Source organism: Lepidochelys kempii, chromosome 10, assembly GCF_965140265.1.
Source record: "Lepidochelys kempii isolate rLepKem1 chromosome 10, rLepKem1.hap2, whole genome shotgun sequence".
Classification (NCBI taxonomy): domain Eukaryota; kingdom Metazoa; phylum Chordata; order Testudines; family Cheloniidae; genus Lepidochelys; species Lepidochelys kempii.
In genome coordinates this window covers 78,484,575-78,502,966 of record NC_133265.1, presented here as the reverse complement: position 1 = coordinate 78,502,966, position 18,392 = coordinate 78,484,575, and the positions used below count along the sequence as shown (strand labels likewise).

The window sequence follows — 18,392 nt, the reverse complement described above, 5'->3', positions numbered from 1 at the left end:
CAAACTGCTCCCACATGTTGCCTTTTTAATATGGGCTCTGGGCATCAGTGGCCCTTAAAGGATGCTGCAGAAGAGAAAAAGGAGAGGAACGTGGCTCCATAGTCAGGAGATGGGGCCTCTAACACTTGCTCAGCACAGTCACGTAGAGCGAAGTTTTCAAAAGTGTCCACAAATATTAGTTGTCTCAATTTGTGGGCGCTTGGCTTGAGACCTGAGTTCCAGAGAGATGAGCAGGGTCCAGGGTGGGTGAGTGAATTGCACCATGCTACTGACTTGCTGACGGATCCTCAGATTAACTCTCTGGTGGCTTCTCATTTGTACCCACCCGGTTTCTCCCAGCTTTCTAAAAGGAAGCGAACGCTCACAAATGGGCTCTGCGGCATTAACTCACTGCCCTGTTTTTCTTACTGTTTTAGGATAAAAAAACCCACCTTCATGGCCAGCCTCTACCCAAACCCTATTCGGCTTGTGTAAACTTTGCTGTTACTAAAAGAGCATTCGGTAATGCTTGCCATCAGCAGGTTCAGCACTGTTGTCGTCCAACTGCTACAATCAATTCAGGAGGCCTCAAAAAATTCATGATCGCTTTGAATCTACATGAACTTTTGTTTTCCCTATCTAAGGAATGAGCTCTCCTTCGTTACTTAATTATGCCAGGGAGTTGTCATGGAAACAATAAATTCATATTTAGTCACATTCCAGTACCACTCTTTAAACGGTCAACTGGCATTTATTTAAAGGTCAGTGACGTTGTGGAGATGAACATGGTGCCTTGGTGTATGTGCAATTGAAAGGCTCCTGCAGCTCCCATGGGAATATCACGCTCAGGGTCTGCTCCGTTGTGCTGGGCACACCTAAAGGTTGTAATGTGTGTGCTTGGAAGCCCTGGCAAAGGGCGAGAATAAATATAATCTCTTCCCCACCCTGGACAGGGAGGGCTCCAGAGTATAGGCCTTGCTTTCTCCTAGCACTGCCATATGCATGCCTGACACACGACATGACAGACTGTAGGCAGGGCCAGCAGCCCCAGCGAAAGGAATGGGAGTGGGGGCCCCCTGCATCCTCTCCCAAGCCACCCTCTGCCCAGCAGCCCTCAGGGGAACGAGGGCAAAGGGATCCAGAATTCGGACCAGGGACTCTGGCTGCCACATGGTCCTTCCAGCGCCCCCTCCCACCCCCCCAGTACCCTGGGCACAATCTGGCCCAGGCTCTGATTCCAAGGCCAGAAGGGACCATTGAGATCATCTAGGCTGATGTTCCATAAAGCACAGGCCAGAGAACCTCCCCCGAAATAATTCCTCGAGCAGATTTTAGAAAAACACCTAATCTCGATTGAACATTGTCAACGATGGAGACACCATTACGATGAATGGCTTAGTGGTTAGTTACCTTTACCGTGAAGAATCTACGCCTCTCGCCAGGCTGAACTATTAACTTGCTTGGCCGTGCCAGGCTGATTAGCTTTTAAAACCTGTGCATTTTCCTGGGTGTATGCTACACGCCACCCAGCTTGCCGAGGGGAGAGGCCGGGCACACAGAACCTCAGCCGGTCACCCTTTCTCTGAGTCATTCTGCTGGATTCCATGGCATGACTTAAGGCTCTTCATGGGAGTTAAGGCCACTAGCCTGAATCAGGGTTACAGGCTCAAGCCTTCGCTACGGTGACTACAAGGAGCAGCAGCAAAATGATCACGACTAGCAACACGAGAGCGCATTTTGGCCACATGCAGCACCTGCCCTGTCTTTTGGCCTTTTGAGTCACGTGATGTGCTCGTCACTGGTTAGGAGTAATCACAATTAGAGCTTGTCACAGTTTAAGGACATTTTTCATTGACATTTTGAATTTTATTGGGGGGGGAAAAAAACAGACTGGACTTTCCACAAACCATTCACGAAAAATTCTGGCGAAAAATGACACAGAAATTCTGACTCTCAATGGAAAAAAAGGGATGGATTTTATGTGTGTGTGTGTGAGAAATGTTCCAGTTTTCTAAATGTACTGGGAGTAAATGGGGAGTAAATCTCTGGCCTGTGATATACAGGAGATCAGACGAGGTGATCTAATGGTCCCTTCTATCTAGGAATTGTTTGACTAGCTCTGAAAATACTTTGCACTTCTCCAGTACCTTCCATGTAAGGCTTCAGTGTAGACGCTCACTACAGTGATGGGAAGGGTTCTCCTCATTGTAGTTAGTCCACCTCCTTCAGAGGCAGTAGCTAGGTCAAGGGAAGAATTCTTCTGTGGACCCATCAGTGTCCATACCAGGGGTTACATCGGCTTAACTGCTTCACTCAGGGGGGTGGATTTTTCACACCACTGAGCAATGTAGCAGGGTTGACCTAACTTTTTAGTGTAGACCTGGCCTTTGTCTTCACTGCTTAACAAGCTGGGTCTTTACTGTGAGATAACAAATGTTTGATAGTTCTCTCTGTAAGTGCAGACGGGGCTTACCCCAAGGTAGTTAATCACGGTCAACACTATACCCCTGCCTGGGGTTGATATTGCCGTAAAGTGCCTTGTGGATACTGGTTTTACAGCAGCATAGCTAACAAGCATTAGTTGGTTATCCCACAGCAGATACATGCTTTTCCCCTCAGTGAAGACACCCCCTAGTCCCAGTAAGCCCCTTCTCTTGCTCCCCTCCCACCAGGGGACGTTTCATCCCCCACCAGCTCTCCAAACACCTCTCCATAAAAATGTTTGCACGGATAGAACCGCAGTTCTCAGTGCTGATACCTTGTTCCATGCTCAGCAGCTCTTATGGTATGCGGCAAAAGATTCCCTCATGGTACAAAGAGGCTGCTTTATCCAGACAAGTCAGAGGCAAACAAACCCGAGCCCATGATGGCGCTTGAAGTGTAATTCAATTATTTCCCACTGCCCTGCCCCACCCGCACTCCCAAATCTGTCCACTGTGTAATTTGTGCTACTCTTTCAACACAGAACACATTTCCTTGGAATCCATCCAGCTAAGTGTAGAGTAATAAGATTTCCCCTGCCCCTTTTTTCTTAATCCACTATCTGAATGGCTTTCTATGTTAGTAGCAATATGCTTTTAATGAGAGACAGAAGGTACTCGGCAATAAAAACCTAAACTGGGAATGCTTGAGTAAACCACGTATCCCAAGAGGTCACACTGGTATTACTGATTTACTTGAGCTGATGGAATCAAGGCTTTAAGCATCCTACCCATAATAGAAACATTTTCAGCCCAGTGGACCCCCTAAAAGCCTGTCTAAATGAGAGGAGGATTTTCTAGGCTGGTACTAGCTCATAACGTACGGAGTCTGCCAGTCCCATTAAACTCCATAAGACTATACGGGATGTGTTCTTCATGTCAAAGGTTACGATGCAGTCTCGCTTGGTGAGTGCTGCTTGCAAACCATGAGTTATGTTGCCCCTCCCCAGAGTGTGGCTCAAGCCTCATCCCCAGTGCTTGCTAGTGGGTGTGACTTCTCTCCTCTCCTAGCATGGGTTGGGTTTCTTTTTGTGTTGCCTGGTGCCTCCACGCAAGGTGACTCCTCACTGTGCGTGGCCTATAAGGGGTACTGTCCTCTGGGGAAATGAATAATGCTACCAATGCTGGGAAGGAGTATAAAAGCCAGTACACAAGAAACAATAAAATCCGTCAACACAAATCCAAACAAAGAAATGATTCACCCCTAAAATAACAACATAACAAAGGGGGAATAACAAATAAAATATGACACTATTGGAAGCAGGAAAATAGGATCTGGGGAAGGTAAGTACTAATACATCAACAAATCACCGATTTCCCCACCTCCTAGGGTGACCAGATGTCCCAATTTTATAAGGACAGTCCTGATATTTGAGGCTTTTTCTTATAGAGGCCCTTATTACCCCACACCCCCTGTCCCGATTTTTCACACTTGCTGTCTGGTCATCTTACCACCTCCTAATCCTTACAACTCTGCCCTCCCTGGCACTTTCCCAGACAGATGGGACACTGAGGATGAGTCCGGAGATTCAGACAGTTGCAGTGCTGTGAATGCTGGCCGGCTTAAACATAAAAATGAGCCCTCTTACAGTAGCTTTGTCCCTGGTCTGGAGTCCTGTGGAGGTCTTGGTACCAGTGCCAGGTTGGTCTTTGCAGGGCTTGAACTGCCTGACCTGTGCATTAGATCCCACAGCAGTTCAACAGGATGGGGAGTTAATTGGAGACTCCTTGAGGCGTTCTGCGTCTCACTCAAGCTCAAAACTGAAACTAAAAGGAGTCTCTGTGTCTCTGAGTCAGGCTGTCCCCACTCACAAAGGGCTAAGCAGCCTTGATTATCACTGGCCCTGCAAACTGTCCGTCTAAATCAATCTACCCAAAACCTCCCTCAGTAAGGAGTTTCTATTCCATTCTGTCCCCACCCCTGACTCCACGCATGCTGGGAAAGGGTGCCAGAGGGATCTAGTAGGCGTTGTTATTATAGTACCTAGGGTAGGACCACCCCAGAGGCTAGGTTTAGAGTTTCAGGGGCTGACTAATGCCAAGTGGGGGTGACAATTATAATGACACTGACACTCTTAGCATTCTTTCCCAGTGTGCTGGGTTCTGTTTCTAATAACAACGTGCATGATGGAGCACCTTTCACCTGACGAACCCAACTACTTTACAGAGATGGGTCTATAGTAATATGTCTATTTAACAGCTGAGGAAACTGAGGCATATAGAGATCAGATGACCTACGGAGAGGAGCAAGACACAGGTCTCCTGCCACCCAGTCCCCTGGTTTACTAGCTAGACAATAAGAAAAGGAGTACTTGTGGCACCTTAGAGACTAACCAATTTATTTGAGCATGAGCTTTCGTGAGCTACAGCTCACTTCATCGGATGCATACCGTGGAAACTGCAGCAGACTTTATATACACACAGAGAATATGAAACAATACCTCCTCCCACCCCACTGTCCTGCTGGTAATAGCTCAATGTTATTATTTGGAGTATACTAGCAGGTAGACACCTCATCTGAGATCTGGACCCCACTGGAGCTGGTGCTGTACATACCCATAGCAGAAGACAGTCCCTGCCCTCAAGTGTTCACAATCTAAATAGACAAGACAGACAAAAGAAGCCGTACCAATCTCCATTTTACAGATGGGGAAACTGAGGCACAAAGCGACCTGCCCAAGGTCACAGAGGACACCTATGGAAAAGCTGGGAATTGAGCCCTAATCTGTCAAGTCCCAGGCTCAGGCCTTCAAATGCAAGTCCACCCTTCTTCTTGACTGCTCATTTAGCATTAGTGCTATCAGGGAGGCCAAACCCCAAGGGTTTGTTACGGGGGGAGGGGTTAGCTTAATTTTTGACAAATGTAAATGGCTCCCAATAAATGCAAATGATTTTTCATGAGTTCTGCTCAGTTGGGTAGAAAATCAGCCCCGGCACAGCGTAGTCTGCTCTGAATGGCACAATTTTCCTAGCTCTAGGAATGCAGATGCAATTAGCTAATGTCAGAAGTAATTATCTGCTATAAGGGAAAGGCTTGCAGAATGGTTTAGCTCAAGAACCCTTGGCACTTGTACTTTAAATTGGCTTTATTTGAACGTTAACGGCCAACAAAAATCTGTCTGCTGCTTATTTCCGATGGCTCCTTCCAAGGAGATCGAGAGCAGGATGAGCTGCTGGCTTTCTATCACTGGTGTCAGATATTTAGGGCTTGAGCATGCGTCTATTCACGTTAACGGAAAACTCCACTTAGCTTTACTGGTGCAGTATCAAGCTCTTCAACACCACCGGTGTTACGTGTGATAGAAACACTTGGGCTGACCCCCCAGAGGGGGGCTTTGAGGAGGGGTATCGATGAAATCCCAGTGCAGTTCCTACGTGCAGTTTTGATTCATTCAGCCATGGTTGTAGCCTCACAATCCATTACCATGGCCACGTCTGTGACATCACAAGGTGAACTATGTCGCTCAGCAAGTCCTGCAGGGTGGACAACAGGGTGATCCCAAAGGAAGGGAGGTCACTTTAGACACACAGTGCCCAGATTTCAATGGAGGTTAGATGCCTAGCTGGGCCTCACCTCCTGGCAATCAGAAACAGTGGGAAATACAGTCATGTTCTGCCCTGCTAGCGTGCCTTCCACCCGAGGAGCTGAGCACCTTACAGACACTAATGGTGTGACCTTACCACTCCCCAGTGATATTGTGATCCATGCACAAATCCAAGAGATCTAAGTCCAATTCCTGTCTCTTTTGCTGTGGGATCTTGAGTAAATCAAGCCAAAATCTTCAAAAGTGGCCTCAGATTTTGGGCGTTCATCTTGAAGCACTCATGTATGGAGACATCCAAAAATCATAGGCCTCTTTTGAAGATGTTGGCCTTACCCCTTATGAGCTGCAATTTCTGCAGTTATAGCCTGGGGATATTGGGTAAAAATTTCCAAAGCACCTGAGTGACTTAAGAGCCTATGCCCCATTGACTTTCAAGGAGACTTAGGCCCCTGAGTCATCTTTTGAACAGGAACTGAGCCATCTAAGTCAATTCAGGCCAGATTTTTAAAGGTATTTAGGCACTTAAATATGTTCACTAAGCACCTAGTTAGATTTTCAAGAGCACCTACACACCTAAATCCTATTGCAATCCATGGGAGCTAGGCACCTAAATACCTTGGAGGATCAGACCCCCTAGGCCCTTTTGAAAACTGCACTAAGTACCAATCTTCCTTTTTAGGAACCTAAATACCTTTACAAATGCAGCCCTAAATCACTTTTGAAAATGGAACATAAGCACTTCTGAAATTTTTACCCGTAAGCTCCTAAATCACTTTGGAACATTCTGATCAATATCCCCGACCTACCTCACTAGCGTGTGTAAGGTTTGGTTCACTAACGTTTGTAAAGCACTTTGGGATTCTCTAGTAAGAGGCACTACAGAGATGTAATGTATTAATTTACAGGTAGGGACTCTGAGTCACAGATATGTTAGCTGGCTTGGCCAATGTCGCTCAACAAATCAGGAGAAGAGCCGGAAATGGAATTCAGGCCTATTGATCATCATCATCAGTAGTAGCTGAGTTTTATAGTGTAACTGCTAAAGAATTCTCTATTTCAAGAAAAGGAGGCTAGAGAAAGGATGCTCATTTTAATGTGGTTTTGGTGGAATGTTTTACTTTTTTTAAAAAAAGTTTGCTGGTTGCACCATCTTTTTGGAACCTAGATAATTAGCAAACGAAAATCCACCTGATAAGAAGGAAAAAACGTTATTATGCATGGAATGAGCATTATCACAAGTGGGGTCCCCCTTCATTTGCAGCATTAGATAGTCAGTGTAAAGGGACGCTCTTAATTCAATTGCCCCCAATTTTAATTAATTGGCCCCAATTTTAAATTTTGTAAAAACAAGCTTTAATAAAGTTAAGACCAGTGGAACTGATTCAACAATTTAAAAAAATTTCTCATGAAAACAGTTGTTTTAAAACATTTAAGCAGCTCGCAGTCCTGTTGGAAGCTCAGACGTGGCAGCACTGAATATTTTGAGGGAGGAGCCGAGAGAATCATCGATTTTTTAAAGTATTGGCCGAAACAAAACGGAGCTGCCAAATGACAAATTTCAAAATGAAATGGCCTGTTTCTAAACAAAAGATTGAAATTGTTCTTAAATAAAAACAAAACAAAACAGAATGAACCATTTGGAAGCTAACTATAAACACAAGTGAAAGGGATTTTGCTGATTTCCATTGCCCATGCTGAAAGAATATTACACTGTTATCAGCTCTCTGGATTTAATCGCAAGTCTTACGATATTTACTGTTTTTCTTAACACTGCAGCCCCTAGGTCACGTGATTACATAAGAATCTCAGCTTTCTTTTTTAAACAAAGTACATTTCAAGCTCTCGTGGTGGCAGAGCAAAGTTTGAAAACATGAACCCCCCCCCAAAAAATAAAAAATCCTAGAAGGCAAATAATCACCCCTGCAAATTTATTTTTAAAATCTCATGCTTTTTAAACTCAATCACATCATTTTGGGGGGGCCCAACTCATGATTCTGGAATGATGGCAATACTGGCATTAGAGACAAGTACATCTGAGATTTCTCTCACCTTTAACCATCTAAGGTGTTGTTAGTAACATAGGTAAAGAAATTTCATTCTTGATTTTGATCAGATGATTTTTCGGTCCCTTTCAAATGTCTGATGGAAACATTAATCTGAAGAGTTTATATTTAGTAAAGAAATAGTGAAGAAAATAGGGTAAGTTAACTGAGGCAACTGCCCACAGGATAGCGCAGATAGCTGAGAGTCAGTGTAAATAGAAGGTTGTCGACATGATTGCTTAGTTTGCCAACGCAGAATGAAAAACACCTTCAAATACTCAATCTGAGCAGGCTGAACAGGCAAATGATAGAGACTTGCAGGATTTGCTGCCTAAGGTATTGCTGGAAAAGATGTTACTCCTAATGTCCTACTTATAACACTGGCAACTCATCTTTTAGAATTTATAATATACCATAAAATCCCAACTATCTGAAAGGTCATTTTAGCTTTAATACAGTTAGGGCATAATGGTTTCATTTGCTGACACTTTTATGAATCTTCGCTTAATTTCAACAGGGATGTCGTAAAACCTTTATAGTGATGTTCTCTGCACTGAAAAATAATCTTTAAAAATCAAGAGCTGGAACATCTTCATCAGCTGTATGCAAATAAGCAGCCCTGAAACGGCCAGCCCTTCTGTAGGGAGAGACATCGATTGATAGCCCATCAGCCTGGTGGGAGCGGGATTACGCCCTCATCCCGAGGCAACAGATGTTTTAGTTATACGCTCCTTCTGCATCCGTTGTTGTCAGACAATTAGATATTTGTGGGTGGAGTTGGTCTGTGTGTCTCAGGTCAGATGCCAGAACTGGAGAAGGGGTTGGGAGAGCACAATGGAAGGTGCCAGTTTCCAACCCTTCAATATAAAACTTTTCGTCTCATCCTTGCTTTTCAGCTGCCCTTTCTCTTGTGGATGACTCTTTGGAAGGCTACCTTGATGCTTGGCTTGTCAGATTCCCCTTCCCCATTTCAGCTACAAACAGGAACCGTGTGGACTTCAATGATCCCTTGACTTCTTGCTTCAGATCATAGCTCTGCTGTAATGACACACCTCTGCACCTTTCTGCTGGGGCTTTCCCCCTCGAGGGCCTAGGAATGTTGCAAGCTTTTGCTGTTAACAAGCTGTTTTCCCCTAGCAGTCTGACGTGGTTTTGCCACCTGCCTTTGGGGATGAGGAAGCCCCACGATTCCTTTACAAGGACGTCGGGCCCATTCACAGCACCCACTTTGCACAGCACAGCAAGTTGCAGGGTTGCCCGACGAAAGCATCATGTTTGGCCAAGGATAAACTGCTAAATAAATGCCTGTTTTATTTTAAAAACAGTCATTTCTGTTTGGCATGCTGCCTGAAAAGCAAGATCAGCTAAGATACCACCTGCCCAAGAGCCACGTGTAATCACAAACCCTCCTGTTTTCATGGGGGTTTGAATCAAAACAAGAACATTAGCAAACCCATTTTGTTTTAACAGGCTGTATAATTAAAACAGGCAGTTTTGCAGGGGGTAGGTAACTTAGCAAACTTCCCATCTCTTCCTAACACCAGCGGGGTACCACATTTACCCAACATCACCCTGCACTTTTAGGGTATCATTTGCATTACCATAGTGCCCCAGTCGCATGTAGTGCTCAGTAATTGCTCTGGATGCAGGGTGCTTGAGATGCTCTTTACTGTGTTTTTCAAGCTGTTCATCTATTTGAGCCAGAGCGCTATGGTCACACAATGCCACCACAGCACCAAGAAGGCCTGAGTTCTAATCCCAGCTTTGACATTGACTCTCTGACACCTTGAGCAAATCTACTATAGCCAACGTTGACGCTACACCCCACATTCTTCATAGAAATATGGTTATAATACTGTTATGGCATAACGAAGATATGTTTTGTGCAAGATGCGTCATGTGAGGTATCATTGGAGAGGTTCTGATTTACTGAATATGATTATCCTGTTTATATGCGTGTATCATTTCTGTATCTGAGGTTAGGAATATTAACTCTGTGTCAATTGCAAAAGTGTTTGTAGCTGGGGAACGCCCACCAGACAGTAGGGAATCAGCCTGGATGGGCCATTAGGAAGGACAATACGACTTTGAAGATACTGATCTCCCACCTTCCTGAGAAGCTTCCTGAGATGCTGTTTTGACACTGCAGGTTCATGTGATCATGTCACCTGGTACTGGATACCACCTTGAACTGCTAGTAGGGGGTGGGGGTCAAACTAGGAAACAAAGAATTCCTGCCATATGTAAATCCTATTTAAGGCTGAGGAGTGAGTTAATCTTGGTTCTTCTCCACTGCCTCCTTGCCCAAGAAGGAAGACTGCTGAAAACACCTGAAGAAACAAAGGAACTAAGCTAGGGGAGAGGCAGGGGCTGAGCCCAGGCGAGAAAGATCTAGCCTGTGAAAGGAATACCTGGAGATTTAAGCTGCAAGCAGGGCAGTTTACCTTCGAGAAACATGCAACTTGCATAAAACAACAGTTTGGGTGAGAAAAAGCTACTATTAACCAGTTAATTTAGTGTAGTAAGCTCAGGTTGTGTGTTTTGTTTTATTTGCTCAGTAATCTGCTTTGATCTGTTTGCTATCCCTTATAATCACTTAAAATTTACCTTCTGTAGTTAATAAACTTATTTTTTGTTTATTCTATAATCAGTTTGTGTAATTCATAACGGGGTGGGGGCAGAAAGCTGTGCATATCTTCCTCCACATTGAGGGATGCAGTGGACTTCATGAGCTTGTGCTGTCTAGGCTTGAGGGTCTGGCACAACAGGACAGAGTGAGGGAGCCCAGGCTGGTGGAACGGGCGGGCTCAGTGGGACCCCAGTGTATCAGGTGGCACCCGGGGGGGGGCAGCAACCCATCCCACCAATGTATCTTCTCATTCTGGGGCCTCACTTAGGACACCTGAGAGCCCAGAGGTGCTCAGCAACCACAGCCTCCACGGACTTCAGCTAGATGTTTGGGTGCTCTGCAATTCTGAGCTCCAAGTCTGTGGTGTCTTGAGCTAGCTCTCTCCAATGGGCGGATACTGTTGAAATTTGGGGCCTTCAGTGCAGCCCAGTCCAGTCCAACCAATACAGAATTCCTTCTGTTTATGTACTTGAGTATTAAATGCAATGTCCTACTGCTCCCCCCACTTCAAATGTTCCTTGTGCTGGAGGATTCTGCACTGACAGTGCTAACAGCATTGGGAAGGGACAGTTACGTGGAATGGCACTTAGGAAAACATGAGAGGTGTGGTGAGGTAGTTGGTCTTGGGGATGCATCTCCTATTTCTTCCCACTTTGGAGCAAAAAAAAAAAAAAAAGCTTTAAACCTAGAGAAATGAGTGTGTGGGAGTGTTTGAATTTTTCATTCTGCACTCCAGCAACCCTGGACAAGAACAAGCTGCCCCACTTCTCCTTCCACCCCACCATTTGCCCCTGCCTCCAACAATGACAAATACGCATATCTGGATTTTTCTGCTGAAACTGGCAGCAGTGAAATATAGTTAACGAGGAAACTTAAATGGCCATCGTCAGGCTTCAGTATCAATGCAACTGTGAGACAAAGGAAAGCAGTTCACAGGTCTCAGAGCTATTGATTCAGGCTGTCTGCAGACTCTGGCATCAGTTAACCTTCACAAAGAAAATTGAAAGTATCTTCTCAACCATACAGAGTCTCTGTGGCAATTTAAAAGGTAGCAAATTATGTCATGGTACAATCCCAGCATACAGGGGGCCCTGACAATATGGAGCAACCTGGTACGATCATTATTTAACTCGTTTTGTAGCTGCATTAGGATTCCCAGAACATTACCGCCTTAGACTAACCAGTCTCCAGCCTGTCATTTTGATGAGCTGGAAATGGGGACATTTCACTCACAGCCCTAACCCTGTAGAAGACTCATGCTAGGGAGCCCTTGCACACCTACATCAAAAGAAAATTTCTCTCTAGGAAAAACTCTCACAAAAGGCCTCCCCCCCTCCTGGCCCCCAGCTAGAGTGTTGTCCTGTGGCTTCCTTTTGGCCAGTAGCATGCCTGGTGAGCAAGTTGTACTAAACCGCCGATCAGCTCCAATGAATTTAATCTGAAGCGACTCCTCTGCAGACTTCTTGCTGAGAGGATGCTTCAGGATATATCACAGGGCATGCAGAGGCCTCTGGAAAGAAGAGCAGCAGGGGGTAAGAAGAGAGAAAGCCACCTCGCCCTAGCTCCTTGAGCCCCTAAGGACAGCCATAAAATATCCCTGGCGCAGCCCATCTGCTAGACAGAAGAGCAATTTTTGTTCTGACTCTCATTATATTAGCACTTCCAGGGGGATTGCCAACTCCGAAGAGCTTTTCAGTTCAATTCATAGCACAACTTAGTGAGCTAGGTATGGGAGTATCATGATCCCCCAATTCACAGAGAGATAAGCTGAGGCACAGGGAGTTAAAGTGATACAGGAAGTCACAAGAGGAGACAGGAACTTGATTTCCGCTTTCCTATTCAAGCCGCTAGAACAAACTCCCTTCCTTAGGTTGCTTGGCCAGGAGGGTCTGGCTCCTTAGACAGCACCCAAAGGGAGCAGACTCTGTGTCCCAGCAGGAGCAGCGAGCTGACAGTCAGCCCGTGCACAGGAAAAGTGAAACTAAAGGGGGAAGGGTTTAATCAAAAGCAGCTCAAGCTGAGTAGCTCTGCTCAGCCCTATTCTGCAGCGATCATCTTCACTGGAGCTCGAACCCAGATCTTGGCTTCAGCATTAAGGATTTTCCCGCACTTTTCCCTTTCCAATTTGAACAACGATTATCATACAGGTAACTACACAACTCATATCCCCAAGTGGTATATGTGTCTCATGATTCAAACATGCCTCGCTCCAAGAGAGCCATCAAAAATCCTCCACTTTTACTGGGAAAAGATTAAAAACCAAATTCTCCTAATTTTATATGAAAACTACTCACTAACGAACCTTCCGCTTGTCCAGAAAGCTAATTTCCTTAGCACCGAAATGGCTAAATGAGTGTTGCTGGGAGTAGCAGAGGAGCCTGTCTTATTTATTGAGCGATAAATATAAAGATGCAGTAACTAAATTCATCAGTTCCTAAATTCAGCCATTGGGAAAAGCTATTTCCAGCATCCAATCTACAACTGCATGAATATTTTACAGTCCCGTTTCCCTCGGGCACTTGCCTTATCTCTGGAGCCTGGAGATTATTTTCTGCTGTTCAGCCTTTTGGCAATACTGGAAGAAATATCATTATTTGGACCTGTGTGGATTACAGTTGACTTTCCTAAGCCAATTTATATTGGCAGGCTGCTGTTTTAAAACCCCCCTATAAATCATTGTTATGAATTTTAATAATATGTCGTTTCAAACATGTTCCCTTAATATGTGACATACTATTACAGCCTGCAATAGATCCTAAGGCCGTGAACTCAGTCTTATCGTCACATTTTCAGAGCGCTAGATGAAGATGTACAATGCCTCAACCCTTTTGGAATTATGCAAATTGCTGCTTTTGTTCAAAATATGCTGTTACAGGGACAACAATTTAATGGCACCATAATAAAAGAAGTAGCGTCCCTGCACCCGCCGTGCTGGTGACTTGAATTTCATCTGACTGCTGGAAGAAGAAATTGCAGAATTAAATCTCAGTTGCACTAAGCTGTCAGGTAGGTGCTTAAATTGTATTTTGAGCATTTGTGGCTGTAGTAGAGATGATGGTATGCAGGTACAGGAGATTCAGGGCTTTCCTCTCCCTGGGGATTGATTTCTTTCCCACTCAAGACAGGAGGAGGCATGTGGACTCCTGTTGATTGACCACTGGTGGGCAGAACTGAAAACATTCTCATGTCGAAGTGACGGCTGCCATCTTGGCCAACGCATCAGGATTGAACTGGGACCCCCAGGCCTAAAAGCATGAGTTAAGAATGCTAGTCTACATAGCTGAGACTATAACAGACTCATGCCCTGTAGGGACTGGCACAGAAGAGGACCCGGAACACCCACTGACCAGTGGGTTACTCACACATCTGGCAGAACCAGCGCCATCGATCTGAACCCACCTCCCGTCAGAGTTCAGAGACCTGCATTTCAAGCAACTCAGGGCTGGGGCTGGGTTTTGAAAGACAAAAGCCGATTTAGTGACCCAGGAGACTCTCCAGCAAAAGTCACCATTTCACAGGCTTGCAAAACAGACCCAAGCTTCCCCTACAGAATCTGAACCTGGGAATTTATGCTGCAGCAAAGACAACACCCCCAGCACATGGGTGGGAAACAGTCATTTCAGCACACACTTAAGTCTGTTGACTTCAAGAGGACTTAAAAGATAAGCCCTTGCTTAAAAGCTTTGTGGAACTGGGGCCTAACCTGGTACCTCTGCAGTGCCGTATAGGGCTAGAATTTGCAGAAGGGCTCTGGATTCATAACTGGGTCCAGATTTTCAAGAGAGCCGAGCTCCCATTTAGGACCCTCCCTGACTGATTTTCAGAAGAGCTAGCCCTAATTTAGGGGCCTGAAGGGGAACAGCGCTCTCTTGAAAATCTGGACCCACCACATATCAGTCTTGTGTTCATCCGCTGTGAAAATAAATCAGATCCACTCTTTTTTTCACAGATGATTGTAACATTTCTGTTGGGAACTCCTATACCGTATCCGGCCTGATAAAACCACGTTATTGCACGGGCTGTGGCCAAAGGGAAATAGTGCCATTTTGCTTATGATCTCTGATACCTGTTAAAATTGTACAGTGCCTTGGCACCAAAGTGAGAGCTGCCTTAAAAATACTCTGATAGGTTAGTTTTCACACTAAAGGGCAGAAGTGAAACAGCCAGCCACTATTGCTGCTAGTGAAGCTACCTTGCCAACATCTGAAAAGCAAACATTTGGGTCAATTTGCAGTGAGTCTGCAATGAGTTTCAGAGTAGCAGCCATGTTAGTCTGTATCAGCAAAAAGAAAAGGAGGTCTTGTGGCACCTTAGAGACTAACCAATTTATCTGAGCACGAAATATACAGCTCACGAAAGCTTATGCTCAAATAAATTGTTTAGTCTCTAAGGTGCCACAAGTACGCCTTTTCTTTTTGCAATGAGTTTGATGGTTTAGGATTTAGCACGCACTAGATGAGATAAAGGAGTGAAGTCAAATGTCTCATTCTTTGTAAGTATCTGCACATGACTGTTAAAAACACAAATCATGCGGCAAATATTTGTAAGTTTGATCTTTAGCACTTCTTGCATCAAGGAAACAAAGCCTCTGAGGCATAGCTCACATTCTTCCTGTGATTTATCACCACTGGGTCAGGGTGCAGGACAGGTGTCAGGATCATGCCAAAAAAACCACACTCCTTTAGCAGGCAGTTCCTGGAAGACCGTAGAAATTATGGTTTGGGGTATGCAAAGTAAAATGAATGTTTTCTTCGGTTCTTAAAGTTCCAGTCTGGGAAATGCCCTAAGTGTGGCATTTCTCTGTTGCTTTGAATAGGTCAGAAAGCCATTTGCCTGTGGGTATAGGGCACTTCTCGTGTGAACTTGGCAGACCATTCATTATCCTAATTGCTATTGGTGGGCAAGTGAGTAGGATGAATCTCTTTGAAGGAATGCCATCTAATCTGGCATCCAAAGCTGCCAAGACAAAAAACCCCAGCTGGGAAAGTTTCCTCCATCTGGGAAGGACGCTGGGTACAAGAGCATCTCTTAATTCAAACACAAAATCCATGCAGTATAATTAGGCTCAGGGTCCGACTGAAGTTTAGAACAGCAGAAACATTTCAGCGATCAGGCTGACGCTCCATCTGTAACTTCCCTCCATGGTGCTAAGGAATGTATTTCCAGACACACTTGCAACTCCGAGGAAAGCAGAAGCTGTATTGATCCCAAGCGATAGGACAAAAGGGGTCTGGCAATACAGTGCAGGGTTTGAGAAAGCTGTAAGGATGCATGTTATTTACCTGGTCCAATGGCAGCTTCAGAACAGTGTTGTCGGCTCATCTAAAACGCTATTTGTCAGCTATTTAATGTGTTGTCTTGGGGGCAGGAGAGGTCCAAAGCACCACAGCCTATCTCACTTTAAACCACTCCCCCCACCGCAGTTCTTCTCCCAGAAGGATTTCAAGACCTGATGAGCCACATTCTTTGACCTTCATTCCACACATGCTTTGGGAAGGCTCCAGGGGTCTAGGCTCCATTTGCCTGTGACACCCCCTCTCTCCCCTGTAGAAAGGTTCCAGGGTTTTACAGCCCATATTTCCATCCCCCCACCCCCCATGGACTCCTGAGCTATATGTCTCATATTACCCATTGCACATACAGAGTCCCTTTAGAAAGCTGCACAGCACCACTGGCCCCATTCCCTCATCTTGCCCCAGGCCTTAGAGAGCATTTAACGAGAGCCCACCAACCAACCAAAAGCTGGCCTCCTCCTCCTTCCGCTGGCGGGGGGCATAGTTCACAGAAAGGTCACCACAAGGCACAAGGGTTCTTAGGCCATTTACTTTCCTTCTCCGAAAAGTGATGATCAGGGTTGGTTTCTCCCCAACCACATAGCTCCCCGAAAGCTGGGAGGTGCCTCGTCAAACCCTCCAAAGCCCCGAGATGGAAGTTCAGTTCCATGGTGGATTTTCAGTAAAATTTACAATGTATTTTTGGAGAAGGACCCAATTTCTGTTTGCAGTGGAGACAGGGTGACCAGTCCTGGCTAACAGAGAACAGGAAGCATTGTCCGATTTCCAAAGTAGTCCTCCTCCACCCATCCCCATCCTTTCTCCTCCACCCTCTGCATGTGCAACAGTGACAGCGTTCCAGCATAAAGTTTTTTGGTCCAGATGCAAATCTGAGGTCCTGTCCATTGTTACTCCCCTGTCCTGACCAAATTCCAACCCAAGGAGTTACTTTCTGCCTACCTCAATTGCCCCTGCTGTTTTCAATGACTACAAGCCCCTAGCCTTCCTGTGCTAAACTCTTGAAGAATATTGCTCTGTCCTGGTAAGCAATTGCTGCATTTCATTGCAGGAGGTGGCTGACTCATGCAACCCCTGTTGATTATTTTAATAACAGTTTTTAAGGTGCTATTATAAATATAAATGAAAGATCATCATCATCAGCTGTGATTCGGCTTGGAAACAGGTTGCTCATTCCTTAAGAGGCAGGCATCTGGCATGTTTAACTCATTCTAAAACTATGGCCATCTTACTACAGTCTCTCTCTGCTAGACTCCTCAGACAAGGATCATAAAGACTTGGCCACGCATCATCCATTGATACTGGTATTTTCCACTGAAGCAGACTCCAGTTGTGGTGTTTTTCCTTTGCCTCCATGCAGTTCAGATGATAGAAAGCATAACCATTTCCTGACATTTCTTTCAATAAAGACATAGGAAGTATGTCCAGTGTGTGATTTCCAGAATGGAGTCAAGCTGTTTGATTCACAAGTACTAACTGGTCGAATCTAGAAAATCCCCCGCGCTTTGAAAGGAGACTAGACCTTCTAATTGTCAAGCTCTTTTATTCTGACAAGTTCTGCCTCCTTGCATCCCCATGTACAGGATTAATTTTCTTCACACCTAAATTGCAATGATGCCATAATGCCTTATGGAAAACACAGTTCCCTACACTATTCAGTGCTGAATATGTTATTGCTGTTACTGGATCAGAAGGAAAAGGGACAATGTGCTCGGATGTAGGGTAAAAGTGTGGGCAATGCAGGAAAGAGACCGTAATAAAGGCACATTCCTTCTCAACAAATCTGCTTTTGATGGGTCTTTGAGTTCTATCTGCTCATTTTAACGGCAAATAACTTTGATTCTTGATAGGCCTCCAGGGACTACGACGAGAAACCCAGCTGGAGTCTATTTTGCTTTGTGCATCATCAACAGAATTGGCAGCTATGTTCCAACGGAAGCTTTGTCACTGTTGGTAATGGTGCAAGAAGCAGAAAGAACCCATGGAGCAGAGCTGGCACTTAAGGGGGAAAAAAACTTCCTATGACTTGGAAGCTGAGCAGAATTTGACCTAGAAATCAGACAGTGGATGTGGAAGCAACCCCTGCCACTTTTCTGGAGTCCCTTTTCTGGTTCTATCTGTGTCTTCCACAACCACCTTGGGATTTCATGGTATGTCCATAAGCCACCCCTGTCATCACTTGGTAACCTCTTGGTGGCAGTGGAAGTAGAGCTCAAGTCACCCCTCTCCCAACTGTTAATCTAAAGAGGAATCGTTAGGTTTTAGCAAACAGAGTTTACGACACCATTGAGCAGTCCAAAGGAATGATTTAAACAGCCACTGGCTAGCCCATGGCAGTATTTGAGAATTTAGAGACAAGTTCAAAAAAAGCCAACATCTGAATGCCCTGAGAACGTGAGACCAATTCAACTGAGCTTCCACGGAAA

At 45.1% G+C, this 18,392-nt stretch overlaps 1 protein-coding gene across 1 annotated transcript in view; it reads left to right on the top strand.

Moving 5' to 3' along the window:
• Positions 1–18,392, top strand: part of IGDCC3 (immunoglobulin superfamily DCC subclass member 3) — a 258,903-nt gene that overhangs the window by 202,548 nt on the left and 37,963 nt on the right. The window contains exon 12 of the mRNA XM_073304657.1: positions 8,943–9,035. Coding sequence (XP_073160758.1) covers positions 8,943–9,035 — 93 coding nt within the window. The remainder of the gene's footprint in view (positions 1–8,942; positions 9,036–18,392) is intronic.